The 26,634-nt window shown below is 46.3% G+C and overlaps 1 protein-coding gene across 4 annotated transcripts in view; it reads right to left on the bottom strand.

The window, feature by feature from the left end:
- Positions 1-26,315, bottom strand: part of CYSTM1 (cysteine rich transmembrane module containing 1) — a 60,620-nt gene extending 34,305 nt beyond the window's left edge. For 2 of the 4 annotated variants that reach the window (XM_080804028.1, XM_080804029.1), the window contains exons 1-2: positions 26,178-26,315; positions 8,730-8,951 (exon numbers count right to left, since the gene is read on the bottom strand). In XM_080804028.1, the coding sequence (XP_080660154.1) occupies positions 8,730-8,931 (202 nt within the window). In that variant the 5' untranslated portion in view covers positions 8,932-8,951; positions 26,178-26,315. Of the gene's footprint in view, positions 1-8,729; positions 8,952-26,129 lie in introns of all 4 variants that reach the window. The other 2 variants (XM_080804030.1, XM_080804031.1) reach the window with 1 other exon arrangement.
- Positions 26,316-26,634: the final 319 nt, after the last annotated feature.

Genomic DNA, 26,634 nt, shown 5'->3' on the forward strand with positions numbered 1-26,634 from the left:
GAGGCAAGAATGACTCAAAGCTCCATCTCTCAGGTCTGACCATTTGCACCACTGACAGCCAGCCAGGAGTGACAGAGCTCCAAGCCCCTGTGACACAGGGAATACTCTGCTCTGAACCCAGGCAGATGAAGACAGTGAGGGAGGGAAAAGTAGTATAAATGATCTTTTCTGCAAATCCAAGCCCAGAGTGGAACAGCTTAAAAAAGCTTATTCCAGAATCTCACCTGTCCTCTCTCCTGCATCTCTCTAAACTCTTCTTCATCTCTAATTAGGAGCTACAGTGCTGGGTCTGGGGACCATACTGCCTCCACCTCCTACCCCTCCCTTATTCATCTTTCTCCTCCTCCCTCTCTAGAGCCCTCCATCCTTCTAGCCGCTGGATCTGTCCCCTCCTCAGAGCAAAGAGTATACAGGACTAAACCCACTTGCTGTGTCAGAAACTACAAGCTTCTCAATTCTGACAGCCTGGCTGAAGTCTTCAAGATGCTGGCCCAGTCCCATGTTGAAACCTAGGGGCATTGCACAGAATTCCACGTAAACGCCATCTGGGTATCAGAAGATTCAAATGAATGACCAGGGATATGGGCTAAGAGATGCAAGAGGAAGGACAAAGGTTAAAAAGACTGAACAAAGAGAAACTGAGGCTGAGACAATAAAGGAGTATTCTGCAGATCCCTGAAGATGCAGGAGACCAGGATAAAGCAGGAGACCAAGAAGGAAGAAGAACCAAAGAGGCATCAACTATGCCAAGGGTGGACCTCAGCCAGGTTCAAAGGCAGCAAGGGAGCAGAGGCCACAGCCACCGGCCACCTGTCCTGGAGGGGGCACAGTGAAGCGGAGAGAGGCTCTCAAGTCGAAGCCAGGATTAGAGCGCCTGCTCCAGCACTTACTAGCTCAGACCTGGGCAAACTCTCTCCTTTAACAGGACCCACCTCACAGAGCTGCCATGCCAATGAAATGGTGGAGGAGATGCCGTATTTAGCCCCAGGCTTGGTGCCCAGCAGAAACTCAGCCAGCAGCACCTCCCTTGGAGGAATCCACTCCCGGGATTCGGTGTAGAGGAGGAACGAGAACCCGAGGTGAAGCCTGAAGCAGAATGACTCACGAGACACCTGTGCAAGGAGATCATATCACAGAGGAAGGGGATGCTCGACCATTCGACAAACAGTATGAACTGAGTAGTGAACCTAACATACACAGGCTCCTTCCATCAAGGAGCTTCTATCCCAGCAGGAGGAGAAAGGCAGCCAGGAACACAAAAGAGTATGATGTGGGAAGGGAGATGAGAAGGGCAGGGACAGAGAGGGCCCAGCTGGGGTGCCACATTTAGGCAGAGGGCGAGGGGAAGCGGCTGGAAGGCCTCTCTGACTAGATGACTGCTAAGTATGGACCAAAAGAGGCCACAAGGTGTGTAGATTTCTGAGAAAAAGCAAAGGCCCTGGAGGGCAGCCCGAGAGGGGGGTCAGAGTGTGCAGAACGGCGTGGGCTCTGAGCGGGCCTTGCTAGCCCCTGGAAGGACTCTGGCTTTTACTGTTGGTGACCTGGAAAGCTCTCACGGGGTCTGGGCAGAAAACAGACAGCAGGGGCAGGAGCAAGAGGAGGGAGACCAGGTCTGTGGCCTTGACAGCAGAGGACTTAGGAGCTGTCCCAGTTGCCTCAGGCTTGTGGGCAGACGGGGCAGGACCCTCAGCAACTGGCTTCCCCACCTGGCCCCTGAGGACTTCCTGTCTTCACGAGCCCTATCCACCCACAAGCAAAAATTCAGAAATTTATGTGGGCTGAAGTAGAGTACCAACTTCCTCATGTGCCATTAACTGTATAAGGACAATTACTTTATTCTTCATCACAGCCCCATAATCCCTATTTTACAGAGGAGGGAATGGAAGCCCAGGGAAGCAGAGAAACTCCACCCAGATTCCTAAGCAGTGTGGCTTTCTGTGGCACCATGCAGCGTCCTTGCTGGGACACTGTCATCTGATACCTGGCAAGAAAGCTTCTGAGCTGGACTTTATCTCTGCTGGAAAGGCTTCCCAGGGCAATGAAAGGGCCCGATAGGAGTTTCTGATGAAAAAAAGCATAAAAGGCTCAAACAAGCCACGCTGTAATTCCATACCCCAAGCCAATCAGCCAGAGATGCCAGACCGTTAAATTCCTTCCTCTTCCGTCCTCATGACGACTGATGACAGCAGTGGCAGACATGAAGAAGAGCGTCCAGAAAGAGAAATAATGCCATTCTGTCACCACCTTGCCCCCAGCTGCTGACCTTGGACTAAAGGAGAGGCGACGCTGAGTGTCTGGTTGGTTGGCCAATGACCCAGTAGGGCACTCCGGGAACAGGCACTCCCCTCTGCATCTTCAAGTTACAAAGAACCATAATAAGGTCACTTTTCGTTTCTGATTAACAGGCCTAGAAACCCGGTTCAAAGGCCAATTGGGCTTTTGAACTCCATGGGGACATCCCAAGGACTCTGCTGAAATAGAATATATTTATTTTTTTAAAAAAGATTCTATTTACCTGAGAAAGAGAGCGCGAAAGAGAGCATGAGTGGAGAGGAGGGGCAGAAGGAGAAGCAGACTCTGTGCAGAGCAGGGAGCCTGATGCAGGACTCAATCCCAGGACCTTGGGATCATGACCTGAGCCTGAGGCGAAAGCCTAACTAAGCCACCTAGGGCTCCAAATTTATTTCATTTTAAATCAATACCTTGCCAGATATGACAGTCCTAACCCAAAAGAACATGTACAAAGCCCTGACATCTGGACTTCCAAGGTGAATAGCACGGGAAGGGGCTCCAAGGTCAAGGGACCTGGACAACTCACACAAATTCACAACCACCTTTCAAAACGGTGGTATTTCCACACATCCACCACACATTTCCTGAGCACATACGATGTGGCAGCACGGCTCTGGGTGAGGCAGAGATGCAGGAGACAAAGACAGCCACTGTGAGGTTTCCAAGGGGAGGCAGGCATGCAAAGATTCAGGGCGGTTAGGTAACCTGCCCAGGTCCTGGTGTTAATAAGGGATTTGAATCCAGATCAATCATATTCCACTTTGCCTCTGCTACTAGGAAGCGGATATCCTGCTCTGAGCTACCAAGTGTTGTGTTTGTTTTGTGGCGGTGGGGGGGAGGGGGTGGTGGCAGCCGGGAGATGGGAATGGGCTGCGAAGAAGGTACTGCCCTGAGGCGGTGTTTGAGAGGGGCTGTGGAACCTGCTGGACCACAGCACTAGGACAAAATAAAGAAAAACATTTAGCTTGGAATCGGGACTTACATCCAAGGTCAAACTCACTGACCCAGGGCAAGTCACTAAACCTCTCTGGGCTTCAGTTTGAGTTTCTCTAAAAAGACAGGGTGAGCCTTGCAAGGGATGGCAAATGCCTTCATCTCATCCAGCAACTCAAGCCTATTCACAGAGGCTGCCCAGGGCACTGGGGGTAAGGAGGATTCTGAGGCCACATCTGGGCTAAGCAGAAAGGGCCAGCAAGGGAGGTCTGCCAGGAGCCTGGAAGGGCGATTAATCTGGGTGATCCTCTGAGGACTTCCGCTGCTGCTGCTGTGAGGTAGCTGAGGGGCTGTCATTTTATTTTGGTGACTGAATATTTAAAACTCTCTTTCACTACTTTCTAACCAACTCACAGAACCTTTCTTCAATAAGCAGATTTCCAAATATAAGACTGGAGATACTGCTGTGTTTCATTTTTCCCTTTAAACCATTCTGTAACTGTGGCATAGTCAGGAGAACCTAGAAGCAGCTGTGGCAGTTGAGACTGCCTCACCAGACAGGAGTCCACCCATCACCACGGGGACCGAATATTCCCCCCACAACACACCATGCTGCAGTGTGGCTCTGCCTCTACCCAACCAAACAGGGAAGTCTCCCCTCCCCTTGAATCCTGGCTACACAGCCCCGTGGCTTCGTGGACCAACTGGGTGTGAAGTGCTATTCTGAGTCTTCCGGGGATGGGTGAGGAAAAGGCCTAGTAGATCATTACAGGGTAGTGATGTGAGGTTCAGGGCAATCTGGGTGAGAGGTACACAGAACCATCTGTACTATTTCTGCAAGGCTGTTCTAAGTCTGCAATGGCTTCAAAATTAGAAGTTAAAGGAATTTTGTTTCTTTTTCCTTTCTTTCTTTTATTTTTTTTTTTTTAAAGATTTATTTATTCATTTGTCAGAGAGAGAGAGAGAGAGAGAGCACTGGCAGACGGAGGCAGAGGGAGAAGCAGGCTCCCCGCCGAGCAAGGAGCCCAATGTGGGACTCGATCCCAGGACGCTGGGATCATGACCTGAGCCAAAGGCAGAGGCTTTAACCAACTGAGCCACCCAGGCGTCCCCCTTTCTTTCTTTTAAAGGAAAGCCTGGGAAAGAAAAAAAAAAAAAGCACCTGGCAGCTTCCACCTTTGCCCATGGACACTGAAGGATGAAGGAGCCCGGCTACCTGGGGCTGCTGCACGGGGAGAATGCCCAGCCCAGCCCCACTGAGAGGCGATGTGGAGGAGAAGGGGGAAAGTAAGACATCAGATGTGGGGTTCTGTGGGTCTTTTGGATCTGAAAGAACAATTATCCATTATAATGAACCAGAAGTACAAGATTTTGCCGAAACAGAAACAGCTGACAGAATATGGTTGAACTTAAACCTTCAAGGGAAATAAGAGGGGGAAAGAAAGCCAGTAAGAGTGGAGTTGGAACACAGGTAACGACAGTAGCACCTAGTGATGAGCACTGAATTTTACCCCAGAAATCAGTATTTTTTTTTAATTTTTAAAGATATTTTATTTATTCATTTGAGAGAGAAAGAGCACAAGCAGGGGGAGAGGCAGAGGGAGAGAGAGAGAAGCAGACTCTCCACTGAGCAGGGAGCCCGATGCGGAACTCGATCCCGGGTCACTGGGATCATGACCTGAGCCAAAGGCAGATGCTTAACCGTCTGAGCCACCCAGGTGTCCCCAGAATTTAGTATTGCACTGGATGTTAACTAAAATTTAAATTAGAAAAAATAAATAAAGATAGCAGCATCTAAGTGTGGGTATCTTCTGACCCTCCGACCCCACAGTCAGGCTGCCACTGGGCTCCCATCCCATCCCCCTCTCCCTTCTGAAGCTTCTGCTAAACTGTACGCCTTCTCCGTACTGCATACACAAGCCAACCCGACCGCTGGAGGAGAGTTTATAAATCTTGTTCAAGGCTAGAATGTACACACAGTCAACCCAGCACCCCAGTTATCATCTATGTTCCAGCCCCCAGAGATGCCCTGGGGAGAAGAGACAGATCTTTCAAGCCAAGCCCTGCCCCAATTACAGAATCTCTAACTTGGGATGGTTTGTTACAAAGCAGTATGTCGACCTTCCACCTGTGGCAAAACACCTTCCCTGCTGGCTGGGTAAGATCTGACTATGTGAATGTGTCTTTTGGACCTAATTCCTTGGGCTGAGGTTGGTTTCACGTTCTTCTTGGCTAAACGCTTTTGTTTCCTGAGTTCCTTTTCATACAGCATCCCTAGTCTTACTTCATTATGATTTATCTTCCCACATATCTAAGCGATTAGAGGTATCTTCCCCCCTTTTCTTCTAGCAGGGTTGTGCTCCTTGCATTGTCTCTGTCTCCTCAGAGTCTCTTTTTTGTCTGTTTTGGTCACCACCCATCATTTTGGAGCCTTCACTCTGGTCTCTGATGACGCTCTACTGTTGGTTAATACTTAGGGCTGAGACTTCAGCCTCTCACTCACATCCTGAAGAGTCTTGACTAACTACCAGTGGTCACAGTCTACACTAGGACAGCACCAGGGAGCCTGGCCGAATTCAGACACAGACGAGACAGAACACAAAAATGAGCTGAGTTCAGGGGGTGGGGTATGCTCGGAAAGCAGCCTTTCCAGGGGTGCGGCTGGAGCATGGGGCACTGGTAACACCTACCAGGGCAAGCTTCACAGGAGTGACATTCCGTGTCACCCCGAGGTGTGCAGGTTGGGCCAAGTGGGAATAAGGGGTGTGGAGGGAAGGAAGTGGCAAGGCAGGGAAGAGGCCCTACGTGCGTCTAGATGCCGATGATGACACCCTGGGCTTGAAGTGGATGTGGTGACTGAGGAGACAGTTGGGGGTCTCGGAAGGGGGTGGACAGAGCTGGTCCATGGGGAGGGCTGAGGGTGGCATGAACTGTCAGCAGCAGAGTGCCATGTGGTGAAGCATCTGCTGAGATGGTGGCTGATGACTGCTCCGGTTCCGCGTCCCCACACCTCTCCTCCGGACATGGAACTTACTTTGCACAAACACTCGTCACAGCCACCACTTCCCAGTCCTAACAGCCAAGCACAGTGTCCATCAACTAATGAATGGATAAAGAAAAAGGTGGTGTATCCTTAAAATGGAATATTATCTGGCGACACAAAGAAATGGAGGACTGACAGATGCTTACAACACAGATGAACCTTGAACACATTATACTAAGTGGAAGAAGCTCATCCTAAAAGGTCCACATAAGGGCTGTAGCATCTAGTGACGAGCACTGGGTGTTGTAGATTCCATTTATAAGAAATGTCCAGAACAAGCAGATCTACAGAGATAAAACAGATTAATGGAGGGGGAGGGTTACGGAAATGGGAGCTACCACTAAAGGATATGGGTATCTTTTGGGGTGATGAAATGTTGTGGAATTACAGTGATGATGCTCGTACAACTCTGACTATACTAAGAACTACTGGATCGAACACATGACACAGGTTAAGTGTATGGTATGTGAATCATCTCTTAAAAAAGTTGTTACTAAAAAAGGTGGGGGGTGTCAATGACGTTTAGTTCCCCTCCCATTGAATCCAGCCACCCTTATGACTTGCTTTGAACGAGAGAATATGGGTAAGCGATGCTGGCCCAGTTCTGGGTCTACCCAGGAAACTGCTGGCAAATTTCCACTCTCACCCTCTTGGAAATGAGCTGCCATGTAAATACGCCAGGCTAGATCACAAACAACAGGTAGAGAGAGGCCGCATGAGGTAAACCAGGACCCCACTTATGTGAACGAGGACATCTTGGGACCTGCCAACCCCAGCCAAGCTGAATTAAGCCAAGCCAAATTAAGTGACCCCAGGAGAGATCCCATAAAACCAACTCAGAGAGTCAGGAGAATAAATCATTGTTGTCTTAAGCCATGGAGTTTTGGGGTGCTATGCTATAGGATGGATAACTGACATACCACCTCTCCAAGCCCTGGGTTCCACCTCTGTGACATGGGATTAAAGCTACAGGACTCTTGGGAAGGTCACATGAGGCTAACAGCAGGCACCAGCCTCAAGAAATACTAGTTGCTATAGTTATTATTAGTAACTATCATCCCAGGAGCCCCTTGACATACTGCAAGTATACTCCCGGGGAGGCCCCATTGCCACAAGCACCTGGTACCTCCAATCACAGGGTTTCCCAAAAACTGGTTTCCCAAGAAAAACAAAGCAATTTTTTCCTACAATTTCTGTAGTACAAAAAAATTAACTTGGAACCATAAACAGCCTAGGGTTCTGCTTAGATCAGCCATCCGCCCAGCTACCTATCCATTCAACACACCTTTATTAAGTCCTTACTGATTACCAGACACTGATGAACAGCAGCTCAGAAGACTTTCCCACCCCTGAAACAGCAACAGTTACCATGTAGGGGGCTGCTAACAGAATGGACTACACACCTGCACTTCAGCTAGAGATGGACCTGAAGTCATAGATAAATTCTAAACTCACCTGGAGCAAAAGGTGATAGGTACACATTCTGAACCAAACCCTCAGGATTCCCACTGGGAATCTGCCCCTTTTAGCAGGGTGATCTGGAGCATATCATTAGTTCCCTCTATGACTTCGTGACTTCCCATAAAATGGGAATAACCTCACAGGACTGTTGCAAGGATTAAATGTTAATGTAAATAAAGCTCTCAGGAGTCCACTTGGCACACAACAAGCACTCGGGAAGAATTAGCATTTTTAAAAGCCTGAAGGCACAGTAACACAGCAATTATTCTGCAAACCAAAAGGTCATAGAATAGTCCTAAAAGTCACCCAGACACCTAGCACAGTGCTTCTCAAGACATTTCCTTTCTACTGATACTTTTTGCAAAATGCCAATCACCTGCCCTAATGTCACAGCCATGTCCAATTGCTCTCGAAGTTCTTCACTGGTTACTCGCACTACTTCTCACAGCCGTCCCCAGACTGGCACTTGTCTGCACAGACAACTTTGAGTAGCACTGTTCTAGGACACAGGGACAACTCACAGGCCTGCTGAAAACTCAGCTCACAGGTTCAAGAGAATTACAAAAACACAGAAGCAAAGAAAATCAACCCAACAGCTGGGGCAAGAGGATGGCTTGCGGGTCAACAAACCGAGAGAAAATAATCTCAACTGGCCAAATCTAAAAAAACCAAAACCAGCTGCCAGAGCAAGGACCCACCTGGTACCTTCCCCACCAGTACTCCAGAAGGTCCCCTCGGGAAACACGTCGACCAGGAAGTCATCAGCCCCAGAGCGATAAGAGACATTAAGAAAGTAGGCAGAACTGACTCAGGCCTCCCAAGAAAGGTCCTTCTCAAGAATTAGAAGCCACCCTAAGCAGTCACCAAGCTTTGAGAACATCAACCACGGCACACAAAGGCCTGAGTTCCTTCTCTACAAAGAAAACATGCAAACATTTCCTTTGGTGACATGGGACTGTGCCCCCCCCACACCCACATATACACACCCCGTTCCCAGTACCTGTGGTTTTAGGAGGCTCCTGAGGTCCGCCTTGCCAGCCATACTGTGGGTATCCTTGATAGGGGTACCCCTGAGGAGGTGGGTAGGGCCCCCCCATAGGTCCTGGATGGCAGCCCCCTGGTCCCATTGGTTGTGGTGGATAAGGTGGGTACGGGGCCGTCGGACCAGGGCCCGGATATGGTGGAGGGTTCCCTGGGTTCATCAGGTACCTGCAGAGTGTACCTAGGAGACAAATAACAAAAATTATTTTCATCTAATCCATGGAAATCATTAGTAAAAAAATTTCAACTCAAGAGACCATTTATAAAACACCTTAAAGGTTACAGGGGCGCCTGGGTGGCTCAGCGGGTTAAAGCCTCTGCCTTCGGCTCGGGTCATGGTCCCAGGGTCCTGGGATCGAGCCCCGCATCGGGCTCTCTGCTCAGCGGGGAGCCTGCTGCCTCCTCTCTCTCTGCCTGTCTCTCTGCCTACTTGTGATCTCTCTCTCTCTCTCAAATAAATAAATAAAATCTTTAAAAAAAAAAAAAACAAAAAACACCTTAAAGGTTACAAACCTCTAGTAAACCTTTAGTTCTGCCCATTGTTTCTTTCTCACCATTCCCACAATTGACAGACAAGTATCTTCTGTATCTATTTACCTGCCTTCTGCCTGCCTTCCTCACTAGACTGCAGGCCTTGAGAGCAAGGACCAATCCCCTGTGGGTCATCGCCATGATACTGGAGCTTAGCATACTGCTCAGTACAAGAATAGCATCTCTTTGTAATTCTCTGAAATGTCCAGAAATGTGACTGCATAGCTCTAGGAAGAAGACACCAAGTGTAACAGCACTAATTAGGAGTCAGATCAGTGGGGGCTAACCCAGCACAAGAAATTCTCCAAAAAAACAGTGCTGGGCCACACTGGGATCTTCTAACAAACAACACTACTGCCGTGACCAACAAAGACCCACGGCTCTAAGCAGCTGAGCTGTGTGCTTAGTCCTCACTGGACAGAGCGCACTCAGATCATCCAAGGTCCCAGGACTTTGGAGGGCTCACCAGGAACCCTCACATTTGTGTTTAATGGCGCCTGTTCTTGGTGGTTTGCTTCTGTGAGGGAGGCCATTGCTTCCCAGCCCCCAAAGACTTGTTAACCATTCTTGACTAGCCCTGAAGGCATGGAGCCAGCATCTCCTCTCCATCATCTCTGCAACCCCCACAGTGCCTGACATGGCAATGACTTGATTAAGAGCATTACTGGGGAATGCTGGATGAACGTGGCATCAGTACTCTTGCTACATTGTACTGTTACCCACCTGGAGTACTAATATTTAACTCTTTATCTATTCAAGGATTTTCTATCCCCAACCAAACCCTAAGTTAATAGAAGCAAGACTCTCATAGTCAAAATTTAATAATTTCACTATTAATTCTTCTTTATAACAGTAATCAATAAATTTTTAAGTGACTGTGTCTGTATGTGAAGACAAAAATAACCATAAAATAAGGTTCCCTGGAAAAACCAGATTAAAGTATAGTGGACTTTGCAGTTTGCCCACACAACAACCATATCCCCTTCAAAATAGCGGTCAGGTATCTATTCATTCTTCCTTCCGTAACAGTTCCGGGATGAGCCTAGGGTAACCTAAGCCAACCCAGGCCACTCTTTCCTCCTTCCCATCAAGACTGGTAGAAGGAATCCAGGACTAAATCAATCACAAATGGCATTTCTTGGCCAATAGGACTGGTTCTGATGTAGTCCGGTAATTAAAAGCTAACACACTCCTGACCTTCCCTTCCCCTTAACTCGAGTACACACACAGTCCAGTGAGGATGCAGCCTGGAGCACTGCTGACAGCCCGTGTGCAGCCCTGAGGAAGCCAGCCCGAAGATGAAGAGGTGCTCCAGAAAAACAGAGCCGAAAAGGAAAGTATTCCAGGTGACTTTGTCATGGTTCATAAATCAGGCAGAAACCTAAGCCTAACCTCAACTACCTCTACAGAATTTCCAGTTCTAGGAACTAGTGGTAAGTAAGCTAATGAGCCCCTCCGAGTGACATTCCAGCAAGCACACAGCTACACAGTGCTGACCGTGCCTGGCGCTGTGCTAGGTAATGGAGGTACAGAGATAAATAGGGCTCAAGTGCATCCCTTGGGCACCTGGTTAAAAAAAGGCAAACACAGGATAGTGAATTTTAGAAAAGGTGGTAAACAGACAGCTGGGCAGGAATAGGGGCTTAAACCCAGTAGGAGGTGAGAGGGTCACTTGAAGGAGGTGATTATAAATTGAAACTTTATAATACGGATTCAGAATGGCTTGAGGTTCTCTATTTTGACCACATCTGCATTCTGTCCCTCATGTTAGAGACTTACTTTTCCAGGGGCCTAACAGGAACTCAGAAAAAATTCGAGTTCTTTCCCTTCTCTCCTCTTGGCCAACAGGGCATCACACTCTGACCTGAGAACAGCCTTTCCCCTTATCCTAACACCAAGGCTCATGGTGACTAACACTGCAATAATCACATGGTTCTGGGGACACGTACATAGCCCCAAACCACTTCTGCATTTCCTCTCTTCTACCAAGAAGGCTGTGGAAAACCTAGTGAACCTGGTTTAAAACAGAAATCAAGGGGTGCCTGGGTGGCTCAGTGGGTTAAAGCCTCTGCCTTCGGCTCAGGTCATGATCCCAGGGTCCTGGGATGGAGCCCCACATCGGGCTCTCTGCTCAGCAGGGAGCCTACTTCCCCCTCTCTCTCTGCCTGCCTCTCTGCCTACTTGTGATCTCTGTCTGTCAAATAAATAAATAAAATCTTTAAAAAAATAAAAAAAAAAAAAGAAATCAATTTCATTGACCCTCCCAGTCCCCCAGATGGCCATTTCATTATTCACTTTTTAGGTCACAAAAGTAGAACACAACCATCATAAGTACGCTTTCCAGTAATTTCGTATATGGGGGGGCGGCTCCTCTGAACTGAACTAATCCCATCAAAACTGTATTTTGTCTTGATTACTCCAAAAAGACCCTGTAGTCATGATCATTCTCACTCTAGCAAAGTCTGGACCAAACTCTGTAGACATTGTTCTTAAGAACAGCGACCCATGAGAAGAAAAAAGAACAAAGTACATAGAACTATTACAACAGACCGCAATATTTCATGACTTTTCTGGGTCCATTTACTAGCAGCTATTCCCCATTATCCTGTACTGTTCTCTCTCTGAAACCCTCAAAACTCTTCCAAATGTATGTGCCCTCTCTCCTTCTTCCTCAATATGTTTCCCCCTCAATTTTGATATGTACCTTTCTCCCTCTTCCTGGGGAATCATTTCATGTCTAGGGAGAAAAAAAAATCCCCGGTGCTACTCACAGAGGCACTTAAAAAGAACATAAACCAGTCAGGGCTCCAGCTGCCACACCTCCTGCCCTACTGTGTCCCTATGTTCCCAAGATACCCCGTCATCTTAAAGGGATAAAAATTTGGACCTATCTTCGTTTCCCTCTAAATAGAAAAAAAAAAAAAATCTCCGTAGGAGAAGTGGGAAAGTCACAGAAACAGCATCTGTGCTGAGATCAAAGAACATGGAGCTGACATTTGCAAAGCACAACTTCACCTAGTGGGAATCAATCGGGAATCCCAAGTGTGTACAAAAGCCAACCCAAGTAAAAAAGATTACCTAACACTGACTCAGTCTAGTACAAACCATTTAATGTCATCAAAACACAAATGAGCGTTAAATTCAAGGTATGATACTTAACTCTGTACCATGAACATTTTCCCTTGTAAATCTGCTCAGGTGAAATGCAAGCCCTGCTCTACCAGAGTGCGTTACACCGAGAGTCAAATGTAAACTGGAAATTGTACAATTAAAGACAAATCAGAGCTCCAAATGGGAAAGCTCAAATTAAGCAGCAGCCAAGATCCCGTAACAGACAGCAACGAACAATGCTAATCAATGATGCCCATCAGGACGGGCTCAAAGTCCCAGCACCAGAGGCCATTCATCACACAATGAGAAGAGCAGGAACTATGCTTTCAGAAAGTGCTCCTCTGACATAAGACCACTAGAAAGGACCTCAAAAAAAGCAAAGATACAGGAAAGACCAGTATTTTTCAAAGTTGTCATTGTTTTTTAAATTACAAATGACAAGATACCTGGCAGCCTGGCATTTACCCTGAAGGGAGAACAGTGAAGAATTTTCCTCTGGAAAAACTAAAAAGTCCCCATGGAAGAAGTATTCCTGTTATCGGTATTTGAGGAGATGCCAAGAAATGACTCACCCAGTCGCCCCAGAGCAAAGCCTGAGCACACAGAACTTCTAACTGACTTTTTATTGCCTTATACATAAATGAATGGACAGAAATGATCAGACATTTGAGTAAAGTCTGCAACATAAAACAGCAAAACAGAATAGGAAGAAAAAAATTAAATATCCAAAAGAAAAATAAATTATGGTACAGCTATATAGTAGTTCTTTTGAATTTTTAACTGTTTTTGAAGCATGATGTAGTATTAAGTATAAAAAAATTTTTTAGGGGGCACCTGGGTGGCTCAGTTCGTTAACTGTCCAACTCCTGATCAGGCCTCAATCTCACAGTCGTGTTCAAACCCCTCCGTAGGCTCCATACTGGGCATGGACCTTACTGAAAAAATTTTTTCTAAAGCTATATATGCAGCATGATCCCATTTTCTTCTTTTTTCCCCAAAGATTTTATTTACTTATTTATTTGAGAGAGAAGCACAAGTGGTGGGGAGGGTGGAAGGGACAGGGAGCAAGGGTCTCAATCTCAGAACCCTGAGATCATGACCTAAGCCGTTCAACCTACTGAGCCACCCAGGAGCCTCAATCCCATCTTCTTTAAATATTCATAATTATATTAATGTACAGAATGGAAAGGCCTACAAAAGACTCATATAGTAGTCACCTAATTGTATAGGAAGGCAACACTACAATTCATAAAGTAAAAATTAGGGGCGTCTGCCTTTAGCTCAGGTCCCACACTGGGCTCCCTGCTCAGTGGGAAGCCTGCTTCTCCCTCTCCCACTCCCCCTGCTTGTGTTCCCTCTCTGGTTGTCTCTGTGTCAAATGAATGGACAAGTCTTGAGAGAAAAAATGAAGGAAGGAAGGAAGAAAAAATTAGTCTTTCCAAAAAACAGTGCTGGATATTCTTGCAAAGGGGGAAAAGATGAACCCTGATCACCAACCTTATAAACAAAAAATAATTCACACTACAGCATGGGCCTATGTATAAACACTACAACAACCAAGCTTTCACAAGTATATAATATATTCATGACTTTGGCACTATTTACCTTATGACCCAGCAACTCTGCTCTCAGATATACAGCAAAGTGAAACGAGCGCATAAGAACACTCAAAGCCGTTTTATTTATAATAGCCCCAAAGTGGAAACTGTCCAAATGTTTGTCCATAGCAAAACACACAGCTTATGGGCCATACAAGAGAAAACTGTCCACCAGTAAATAAAAAAAGAACAATTACTACACGCAACAGCGTGGATGAATCTCACAGACGATGATGAGTAGAAGGAGCCAGATTCAACAGACTTCACACTGTACGATTCCATTTATATGAGGCTTGAGAACGGCCAAAAGGAATCTACAGATATTGACTGGAAGAGGCACAAAGGGAGCCTTCTGGGATGATGGAAATGTTCTACATCTTGAGCTGAGTCATGTTTACATGAATACTACAAACTCATTGAGTTGTACATTAAGATTTTCACACTTTAAGCTGCACAGCAACAGCAGACAGACAGAATGTGGCTAGGAGGAAAAAACAACATTTATAGTGGTTTTTCCTGGGTGCTGCAATTATTATTTACTTATCTTCTTCTGTATTTCCTAAAATTTCAAGAAGGGAACCTATAGTAAAAAAAAAAACAAACGTGGTTTTCTTAGTGCTTTTGGATATTTTCATGCTACTCACTTTTTTCGTAGCCGCTAGCATGCCTCTGCAGACATCCTATCTACCCATTTGCAGCACCCTGATATCCCTTCCCACTGCTTATCGAATCCTTGTTGGTAACCTATTGTTTATCTGCTCTTCCCTGCTTTTTACAATAATTTCTGCAATTATGATTCTTTTCTCACAAGATATTTGGCTACTTAAGTTCTTTCAGTGTTTTTTGTTTTTTTCTGCTTCAAACTAAGATGTCACTTGACTGAGTACCAGACATGGGGTTAAAAAAAAGTAAAGAAAAGAAAAGAAAATTCTCACGAATGCATGGAGACTTCCCCCACCTTGAAACTGTTCTTGTCGTCAAAGCCAGAAGTCATGTTTATCCTTCCATCCTTATGTATATTCCTTCGGAATTTATAAAATTATCTTTAAAGTTTAAAAGCATGAGAGCAGATATTACTCTAAAAACCTCCCTCTGTGTGGTTTTTTTTTTTTTTTTAACTCCCTCATAAGCCGACCTTTTAACAGTATCTTTGCGAAAAGATTTATATTGTAGGTCCCTCACTTTTCCTTGATTCTCATACCCATAATTTTGGGTATGGTTTGCTGGGCTAAAAAAAAGCTTTAGAATTACTGGTTTTGTGTTGCTCTGTCCTCTTAGGTTTACAGTTTTCATTAAATTTTAGCACTGACGTGTTGGTTTATTCCATTCACACAGTCTTTTGTTCACTCCACAAATACTCCCAGAAGCACCCACTAGGAGCCAGCACCAGTGGTTCAAAGCACTACGGAGATAAAGGTAAGCAAAAGACAGCTTCTACTGGGACTCGTGAGAGAGGCAGACATTAACACCAGCAATTATGAAACCAAGCTGAGAGAGAGGAAGCACTCAGTACAGCGGACCTCAAGGTAGAGACAACAGATCAGGAAAGTCAAACAGAGCTTCTGGGAGGAAGTGACTATCACACTGAGAGTTGAGCAGAAACAGAAATCCAACTACTCATCCTTCACTCTCTGGTCAGATACAAAAACCTGTGAGAAAAACCTGAGCACACGGGAGTTGAAAGGGTTCCAAATGGCCTAAGCAGACAGAATGAGACCTGGCCAGGGGTCAGTTCGCAAGTCCCTGCTAAGAACAGACTTTCAGGATCACTGCAGCTTCCTTTTGTGTGCGCGCGTGTTTAAAGATTTTATTTATTCATTTGTCAGAGAGAGAGAGATCATCAGTAGGGGGGAGTGGCAGACAGAGAGAGAAGCAGGCTGAGCCAGGAGTCCAACTCAGGACTCCATCCCAGGACCCTGGGATCATGACCAGAGCCAAAGGGAGACGTTTAACCAATGGAGATGCCCAGATGCCCCTGCAGCTTCCTTTTCTATACTTGTTACCTCTTGTAAAAGGATTCATGTAACCTTACCTACATTTGCCTCTCTGATGCTATTGGCAAACCTCATCATTTGTTTATTCCACAATAAACAACATTCAACGGTATGAAGGACAAGAGAGCCCCATGGATATGAGAGAACAAACCCTAGCTGGCTTGCTCTTGCCCTTCAGTACTGCTAATCACAAAAATAAAATGGTCATTTCCACTTGTCTATTATTGCATCAGATGGAAAATGCTGGAACTTCTCCAAATTTCTAGAGTATAGTGAGGATAGCTGGGCTCTTCAGACTATACAAAATTCACTTTGGGCGGTCACCTGAATGAGTTCTGCAATTCTACCGGAACAGGCACAAGAAGCCTGCCTGAATGGCCAGCCCCCCTAGTCCGGGAAGTTGTGCCACACACATGCGCAACGAGCAGAGAGGAGAAGTAGTGGCCTCAACTCTGAGCCCCAAAGCCCCAGCCACAAGAATGAGCATTCGAGAACCATGGGCCCACACCTCAGAGGAACCTACTCCTGACCTGGCCTACGTGACACAGGAGACCTGGGGAATAGTAACCGCAGGGATTTGCCTTTTAAATACAGTAGTGACGTGCCCAACCACAGAGCAACAGCAGGAAACCTCCAAGAGTTAACAATTATCACAACATGGGCAAGATCTTTGATTTTGTAGCTTGCTCACCATTTCTAACACATTTTGCTGTGTTACCATTTCCTAAGCCACTTTTCGTTGGGGGGTAAGCTCTAAGGACATAACCTGCAATGTTACTTCCGTATTGTCGAAATACTGATTCTGGTGTTGACCTCCCAAATATTACCAGTCATCCCCTACATCATTCAGGACCTTCTGCTTGGAGAGTTCTACTAGGTACTGTGCTGTCCTCACAAAGTCAATGAGTGAATATTAGAGCATGTCTTTGGTATCAGTATTCTGGCTTGTGGCCTCTTTGTGGAGGACACAATGACACAGAGCCCAAAAATGGCACCTTTCACTGAACAAGGGCATCAAAATGCATGTGAAAGGGAAAAAAAAAATATAGTGTATCATCTGTCTCCAGAGGCCCTGTCCCAGAGTAATGAAGACCTTCATTCCTGGCACACAAACTGCAAAGGAACCTAAAATCCTACCAACTATTTATTAATATGCTTTGCTAATGCCATTCGGGTAATTGCTTCAGGCCACCATCCCCAACATTAAGCTCACACAAAGATGTAAGCCCACTCAACTTGTCATGATACATTAGGTGTAGTAAAGTCTGAAAAGTCATCCCACATTAATTATCCACAGTACTTCAACATTATTTGAAAATATGATTATAGTTGGGGCACCTGGGTCAGTTAAGTGTCCAACTTAAGTGGCCAACTCTTGGTTTCACCACAGGTCATGATCTCAGGGTCATGAGATTGAGCCCCAAGTAGGGCTCCGTGCTCAGTGTACGGTCAGCTTGAGATTCTCTTTCCCTTTACCCTTGCTCCTCCCCTTCCCGTCTCAGTCTCAGAAAAATAAAACCTTAAAAAAATCTTAAAAAAAAAAAGATGACTATAGCCAATCAATCTTGCCTCCTTCCAACATTAACTCTGTGTGCAGATTTTAGCGTTCTTCCAGCCTTTGAGACTTTGAGGGAATCCCAAGAAGTTCTCTTCAAGAGAGGGTAAGATACCCACCGAAACTGTTTGTATAGCTGTCTATAAAGAACCTCTTGCTGGATCCAAAGTTGTTGCTCTATAAAATCTAACATCTACAACATTTATTAAGTGGTCCTTAAAAAAATAACTGCTACATCAAAAGGTCTCTCAACAGCTGAAATAGCCTACCTAAGTTGCCCAGGCATTGGTACCGCATTCCTCCCTAATGTTTGGAGGAAGCATCCCCTAAGATTTATTTATTGAAAGAACGAGAGAGAGAGAGAGAGAGAGAGAGAGAATGCACACATGAGCAGAGGGAGGGCCAGAAGGAAAAGCAGACTCCCAGCTAAGCAGGAAGCCCGATGTGGGGCTCAATCCGAGGACCCTGGGATCATGAGCTGAGCCGAAGGCAGACACTTAACCAACTGAGCCACCCAGGAGCCCTGAAACAGCCTTTCTTTTACTTAGGGACCATCCTGTTTTTGTACATACTCTTCAATAAAAGCATGTTTTTAAGCGAAACCTTAAATAAATAAAAACACCCTACTCTGTGAACCAGCAACTTCACCTTTAGGATTTTATCTTACAGATAAACACTAGCTCTGGAATGCAAGAAAAAAAATTTTTATACACACAATTTTAAACCCTCTCCACAGATATTACAGCATTTGTTTATCACAGCTATATAACACATCACACACACAGGTGCACACAAACACACACACACAAAATGTATAAAATCCCAAGGGGCCACCAATATGGGAATGGTTAAATAAACCATGGAACTTACAAGCCATGGCATTACAATTTGGCCCATAAGAATGAGGTAGAATTACATGTGCTGATATGGACAGGTGCCAACACCCTGAAAAAAGTAAATTGCAACAAAACACATTCTACAGCCCCATTTGAGTTTAAAAATAAAGTTCTATTTCTAAACCTAAATACATTACAGTTATATTAATGAATATAATTATTCATTTAACTGTATTTTACATACACACACACATACACATTTCCACATATATTAAACAATGGAAGTTAACACCCCTGCTGATCATTTTTGGGTAAAGTGTACCACATGGCTTTGGGGAGAAAATAATCCATTTCATAATAAGTAGAAAGCCATGCTTCCAACAACTATCCAATGACCACTGAAAAAACATTCTGTTCTTGTCACCATCTGGAAAACCCCAGCTCCAGATCAGGATCAACAATCACAAACAGTCTCATGGGTTCCAGGACCACCTCAGCAAGGACCTCTTTTCCAGCCTTCGTTAGTCATGTATGGTCCTCTGCAGAAACCACAGGCCTACCTGGATGTGGGACTTACTTCTGCCTTCAGCTTCTGGAAGGACTCCCTAATGGTGGACCTCAGCTTGTCTGACAGCTCCCTATAATGCCAGCAAATCCCGACCACCACCGCCCTCCCCACACCACTGGGACCCCTATTTGGGGGAAAGACACCTCCAGCCTCATCCAACCACTCAGCTCAGGGACTCTGGTCAGTAACCCAGCTACAATGTTATCTGAGAGCCAGTGGGGAAGTGAAGATTGGCTCCTCCTCAGAAAAAAAAGGTTGGGGACCTCTGAATTACATCTAGTCACTGGGACATATGGGACAGCATTATGACTTTGGAACTTCAAACAGCCAGCCCTCAAAGTGACAATGGAGAGAAAATGAGGCCCAGCAAGAGGCAGCAGGGAAAAAGAAAGCAGCAGTGAACAGAAGGGACAGAAAAAGGGAAGAAGGCTATTAACACAGAAAGTGAGTTGGGGACATGAAAGGAGAGGTTAAAGCACAGAGAGGAGAAGGACCCAACTCTGCCCCCTGCCAAGTTGAGAGGACACACTATAAAGGGACAGGTCCATCGCTCCCAACAAGCCTGACAAGGCCACTTCCCAGGCCAGGTCCCCCACCAGCACAGCCCCTGCAAGACTGGCTCCCCTACCCCCTCCCAGAGCATTAGATTAGGCTTTGTGGGAAATTTGAAATCCCGATGGCTTAGAAAGAGGCCCCTACAGCTTAATGTGGTGGCAATTTAAGTAAGCTTTGCTGGTTCCTGCCAGCTCCCGGGCCAGCCAGGGCCCCGCTCTGCCATTAGCCCACTCTCCTGACCCTCAGAGCAAAGGAGCAGCCCCGTCAGCGCTGTGGGGGCACCTCTTAATGGGCCAGAGGGAATATCATGTCACACCAGCCAGAGCCACTGCTGCCTACCATGCACCTGTGTGGGCCACCCTAAGAGACCAGACCAGCCCCAAGCAGCAAGGTCTCTCCTCCTTTCTTCATCTTCACTGGACTCTTAAAGTGAAAGGCAATAAGGCCCAACCAAGGTTCAAAAAAAAAAAAAAAACAAATGCTAGGTAATTCCAGATTTCTGTCAGTAACATCCACAAAGAGCTACGATGTATGAGGAAGACAAGGGGCTCAAAGTAGTGGCAGGCATTGGTGAGTTTAAAACAAAAACAAAAAACTGCAATCCACCCAGAAATAAACCCACACTTATATGGTCAATTAATCTACAACAAAGGAGGTGAGAATATACAATGGGGAAAAGACAGTCTCTTCAACAAATGGCGCTGGGAAAACTGGTCAGCCACATCCAAAAGAATGAAACTGGACCACTTTCTCAGCATACACAAAAATACTCAAAATGGATTCAAGATTTAAATGTGAGACCTGAAACCACGAAACTCCCTAAAACAAAAACCATAGGTAGTGAATTCTTTGACACTGGTCATAGAAACATTTTTCTATGTACGCCTCCTCAGGCAAGCCAAATAAAAGCAAAATTAAAAGTATTGGTACTAAAGCAAAATAAGAAGCTTTTGCTGGTGAAAGAAACCATCAATAAAAACTACTAAAAAGGAAAAGATATTTGCAAATGATTGATCTGATAAGGGGTTAATATTCAAAATCCATAAAGAATTTTTAAAAAATACACACTCATACACACATATATGATCTTATACAACTCAACATCAGAAAAACAAATCCAATTAAAAAATGAGCAGAAGAGGGGCGCCTGGGTGGCTCAGTGGGTTAAAGCCTCTGCCTTCGGCTCAGGTCATGATCTCAGGGTCCTGGGATCGAGCCCCGCATTGGGCTCTCTGCTCTGTGGGAGCCTGCTTCCTCCTCTCTCTCTGTCTGCCTCTCTGCCTACTTGTGATCTCTGTCTGTCCAATAAACAAATAAAATCTTTAAAAAAAAAATGAGAAGACCTAGACACATTTTTCCAAAGAAGACATACAGATGACCAACAGACACTTGAAGAGATGCTCAATGTCCCTCATTATCAGAAAAATGCTAATCATACCCACAATGACATAGCACCTTACACCCATCAGAATGGCTAGAGTCGAAGACAAGAAATAGCAAAAAACAAAGACAAGAAATACCAAGTGTTGGTGAGGATGTGGAAAGGAGCCCTCCTGCATTGCTGGTGGGAATTCAAACTGGTGTACCACTCTGAAAACCAGTATGGAGGTTCCTCAAAAAGTTAAAAATAGAATTATCATATGATCCAGTAATTTCACCACTGGGTATTTACCCAAGGGAAACAAAACAACTAATTAAAAAAGATATATGCACCCTATGCTTATTGCAGCATTATTTACAATAGGCAAGATATGGCTAGAGCCCCTTGTTGGCTTAGTCTGTGGAACACATGACTCTTGATCTTGGGGTTTTGAGTTGATATATGCTCCCCAAATGATCCTGCCCAAAGTCGCAATACCAAAAGCTGACTGGTAAAGCACTGTGGACAGCATTAAAAATTTAATGTGTCATGGATGCCTGGGTAGTTCGGTTGGTTAAGTGTCTGACTCTTGATTTCAGCTCAGGTCTTGATCTCAGGGATGAGTTCAAGCCCCACATTGAGCTCCATGCTGGGTGTGGAGCCTACTTTAAAAAAATAAAATAAGGGGCGCCTGGGTGGCTCAGTGGGTTAAAGCCTCTGCCTTCAGCTCAGCATTGGGCTCTCTGCTCAGCGGGGAGCCTGCTTCCCCCTCTCTCTCTGCCTGCCTCTCTGCCTACCTGTGATCTTTCTCTGTCAAATAAATAAATAAAATCTTAAATAAAATAAAATAAAAATTAATGTGGCAAAAGTCTAGCACCTCAGGTCATCTTCTTCCCAAATAACTTTGTTGTTAATTGTTCCCCATCCCTATCTTTCTTTGAACAATGAGACCATGTGGTCTAATAGTTTTCAGTAATGATATATTTTCTGGGCCAACTCTCTAGGGATGACTAATGATTCTTTAGCATAAATCGGAGAACTAATGATAGGCATTGTGAATACAGCATTACTCCTCAATGAGTAAATTCAGGTAGATCAAACTCTCCTCCCACCATGACTACCAACACTGCCTTAAACCATTTAACTGAAAGGCTTCACAAAAATATAAATCATCCCTTATTTTTGGCAAAGTCATACTACAGAATTGCTGTCCATAGAGACTGAATTCAAACCACTTGTCACCCCTGCTTTAGAAGTGAGGGCCCATTAAGTTTCCTAACTCAGGTTCTGAGGCCTAAATCAATACTAATATTCTACCCATGTCTCTTAAAAACCACACAAGAAATCATTCCAAGTTCATTTCCTTTTGAAGAGTCCTTTGTAAATAGTGCACAAAGTGGTGTGAACCTTTTTGGCTGGAGAATCAACTCATGCCCAATCCCCTTGCTTCTGTACTGCTGTTTAATTGCTGACTCCCACTTTATAGCCAAGCCAATTAGTAGCCTTGGCCAAGTGCTGGGAGCTTGGAGGCCTGTAACTCCGTGCTGCCTGAGAAAAACAAGAAGCCTCTCCCATCAGAATTTTCCTCATGTGAAACTCATGCCTAGCCAACAAATGCCGGAAGTCGAAGAGATGGAGACTGTAGTTCTGTCCAGTTCCTGGGCACACCACTAAGCATGTGAGTATCTGAGTAGCAGGACCAGCAGACTGACACAGGATATGGGAATTCTAAGAGAGGACTATTTCATTCCTCATTTAATTTAAGAAGCATTATTACCCACTTTTACTTCTGATGAGAATAGCTAACTCCTTTAGGGCTGACAGGCTATTGAGTAGAAAGCTCCACACCCGACTAAGTTACTGGCTTACTCTAGGCACTCTTAAGAGAACCAAATAAGAGTGGGGAACCATCGAACTGATTTCCTTATGAAACATAAACCTGCATTTACCCTCAGGCCTCCAGGTGTTGATTATAGGCTTATCGATAACCAAATACCTTATAAGCAAATAACCAAACACCTTAGAGTCTGAATAAGGATTTCAAAAAAATTTAGAATGTTCACCTCTTTTTTATTTCATTACATCTCAAAATACACCATTCATCCAAGAATTAAAAGATTCAGCTGTGGCGGTATCATAGCCAATGAGGTTTATCTGAAGCACGATTATTGCTAATTGAAAAGATTCAGCTTTGGAAGAACTCAAATTTCATACACGCCTCTCATTAATTCTCCTTGGTACCTCTGCGAAGGGAGTTCTGACTATTATCCCGTTTCAAGGTTGAGGAATGTTTCTCTCCCAAGAAAGGACAGCCTGCCCGGAGGGCCTTGGGTGACAAAGGGCAAGGCTAAGAATTTTCCTAGCTCAGTCTCTGGCCTGTACCCCCGCCCTGCCTCTCACCTTGGCTCCTAGCCCCTTACGGGACAGCATTCCCGTTCCTCAACACAGAGCAGCCAGCCCCGGTGTGTATCATACTTAGGTTTAGGGAAACACATGAAAATATTTTTCCTGACATCATATTCTCTACCAGTGGGAAAACTTGTGTGGGTGGCATGGGTGAATAAAAGCAGATTTCCCAAAACTCTTGGCTTACTTAATGGCCCTGACAACACATAGTTAGAGTGTTTGGGGGGTGGGGGTGGGCTGTTTCTTTTCAAAGGAAGCATGATTAGTCAGCTGGTTCAAATACTTCCAAAGAGATTTAGAAAATGGTTAGCAATCCTTTTTAAATGTGGCCAAGAAATCTAACCTTCAGAGATTCTAAATATTACAGGACTCCTGCAAAGACCCTTAAAAATCATTATCACAAAAGCCCTACCACCTGTAGGAAAAACTTCAGTGAGTACTGCGTGGTAAATGCCCATTGCTCAGGTGACCTATCATAAAACTTATTTCACAGAGAATGGCCTCACTGATCTGAAGGGAGGGTCATTTTCTCTAAGTGCCACCCCACTGGATTTGCCCTCCCTTGAGTACTGTGCTGGTTTGGGCTGCACAAACCAGTTGCCGCCACCTTCCCAAGTTCTCTGCCGTTCCCTAAACTACCTTCTACTGTACAGGACCCCTAGAGGTCCAATTCTATTTTCTGCAGCAAACATAACACAAACTGGTGGGAAGGTTCAGCCATTTCACATTCTCCCAGAAAACAAATTGCTAAGGTTCAGTATAAAATGGAAAGCAGAGACTTTTTTTTTTAAGGTCACAGAATCAGCAAATTTCAGAGCTGGGAAAAAAGCATAAATCAGCAAATCGTTACTCTTAAATAACCAAAATTTCTTGTTTCTTGAGAGGCCTGGGTGGCTTAGTCGGTTAACCGGCTGGCTCCTTATTTCCTCAGGTCATGATTTCTGGGTTGCAGGAACAAGCCCCCGCATGGAACTCTGCCTGGAGCCTGCTTGAGAGTTTCTCTCTCTTCCTCTGGCTCTCTGCGCCTCCCCGCAACTCACATGCCAGCATTCTCTCTTAAAAGCAAAAAGAAAAACTTGAGGGTGCCCGGGTGGCACCCTCAGTTAAGCATCTGCCTTACGCTCAGGTCATGCCAGGTTCAGGGATTTAGACCTACAAGGGCTCCTTGCTGGGTGGGGAGCCTGCTTCTCCCCTCCCTGTGCCTGCTGCTCCCCCTGCGTGTGCTCCCCCTTCTTGTGCTCTCACACATGCTCTCTCTGTGTCAAATTAATTAATTAATTAATTTTTAAAGAAAACTTGTTTCTCAGGAAAGTAAGACAATGGCCAATTAACATTTAAACAGCCTTAAGCTGAGAAGCCCACAAGAGGAAGGGGGCATGTATGAAAGAGACCTCTTAGTTCTGCAATTAACGAAAAACATGAGGCTCCTTTCAGTTTCCCCAATGTTTCATTTCATGTTTTGGGCATGGATTATCCTTTCATAACTTTCCCCCATTAACTCTCCTACCAAATCACTTGGCATTTGGGTTTCGCTTTGATAATGAGTGTTTTTAAGACACTGAAACCTCTGAAGGCCAAGTGCTGTGGACAATACAACCCCCGTACTTAACGAGGGGGACAAGCTCACAGGTAGACATTAAATCCGGTCAAAAGAGACAAGAGGAGCCCAAGACTAACTCAGTCAGTAGAGGGGCAACTCCTGATCTGGGAGTTTTAAGTTCGAGCCCCACCTTTGGTACAGAAATTACTTTAAAAGGGGGGGGCAATAAGAAAATGAGCTGCAGTTGGGTGCTTCCTTTTCCTGACAAGGATTTTAAATTTAACACTGGCTGGAGTGGAGGCACCTGGCTGTCGGCGTCCTCGTTACATTTCATAAGCAGGGGTCGCAGAATCCCGACAGACCAGAATTCTAGGCGTTGTCACCTCTTTCCCGGGCTATCCCAGCAGCCTCCTTAGCGTCTCCCCATCCCAGTGCTCCCCTTACCCCAATCCAGCCCACGATTCAATGGCTCCCCACAGCACACAAACCCTCAGCCGGGCACTCAAGAGTTTTTCCTAACCAGCCCTAACCTAATTCTCCGAAGTTTTTTGTTGTTGTTTGCTTGTTTGTTATTTTTCCCAAAACAGCCCTAGCCCTTGGTCTAGTCAGTCACCCAACAGTCTCGTCTTCCTTCACCTCCTGCGCAAGGTTCACGGTCTCCTTCCGCGGAGGTCCTCTTTCCCTCTCTCTATTCTTCCATCCCCCAACCGCTGCGGGGAGATTAGTCCTCAACCCTCAGGACTCCAGTCAGATTTCACCTACACCAACAGGTCCACTGAGATCCCAATTACCCGTCCCCCTCAAGAATCAGGATTCCTTCACCTCCCCTAACACCTTCTCTGAACACCCCGGCCTCTGCTCCCACCAGGGGGGCTCCCGAGCGGCCTCCCGGCCCCCGGAAGCGCCTCAGAAATCGCAGCCCAAGGCGAAGAGCTGCAGAAGCCTCCCGTACAAATCCCCCGGGACGGGGTGTGGCGGTCCCCGCTAGGAGCACGCCGAATCCGGGCATGGCGAGACCCGCCGAAATGCGGAGCCCCTTCAGACCACGGCCCAGTGGCCGGCCGGCCGGGCGGCGCAGGATCTCCACCCTCCCAGCCTCCAACAGCGGCGCGGCCACCCAGAACCGGACAAACAGCCGCCGGGCTCCTGGGTGGGTTTTGCGCCGGCTCCCGGCCCCTCCCCGGGGGCTGCTCACACCCCATCCTAAGTCGGTCCGTCCCGTCCCGGTGCCTGCCGCCCTAGGGGTGCTCTTTGGGGGGGCTAGCGGGCACGCCAAACCTCCGAAGGGCCCTGCCCGCGCCTTACCCGCTCCCCGGTTCCAGTTCGGCTGGGCCTGCGTCCGCCCCGACTCACCTCTCCTCTTCTCGAATCCGTAGGGCACTGGTTTGGTAGAGACCTGACCCGACCAGATGACACCGCACCAGATGCACCGCACCTGCCACCGAACGAGAGAGGAGCAGCGGCGAGCCTGACGTCACGGCTGTCCGGAGCGCTGCGAGCTCCGAGTCACCTGATCACCCCGGCAACGCGCGCGGGGCGGGGCGAGGCGGGGGGCGGCGTCACAGCACGAGCCCCACCCCCAGCCGGCCGGCCTCTGGGCGCCTATGGGCGCCTCCGGGAGCGCTCCGGGTCGCTAGGCTTGGTGAGAACCGGAGGCGGAATCCGGGCTTTCCTGCTCCTGCTTCTGAGCTGGGGTGGATCTGAAACTCCCAACAGGCACTCGTTTCAGGTTGGATCAGTCGCGAAGACTCCAGATGATTACCCCTCTCCGCTAGGACAGGTGCCTGGCTGCCCCCGTTGTAACCCGCTC

Source organism: Martes martes (genome assembly GCF_963455335.1).
Source record: "Martes martes genome assembly, chromosome: 5".
NCBI lineage: Eukaryota > Metazoa > Chordata > Mammalia > Carnivora > Mustelidae > Martes > Martes martes.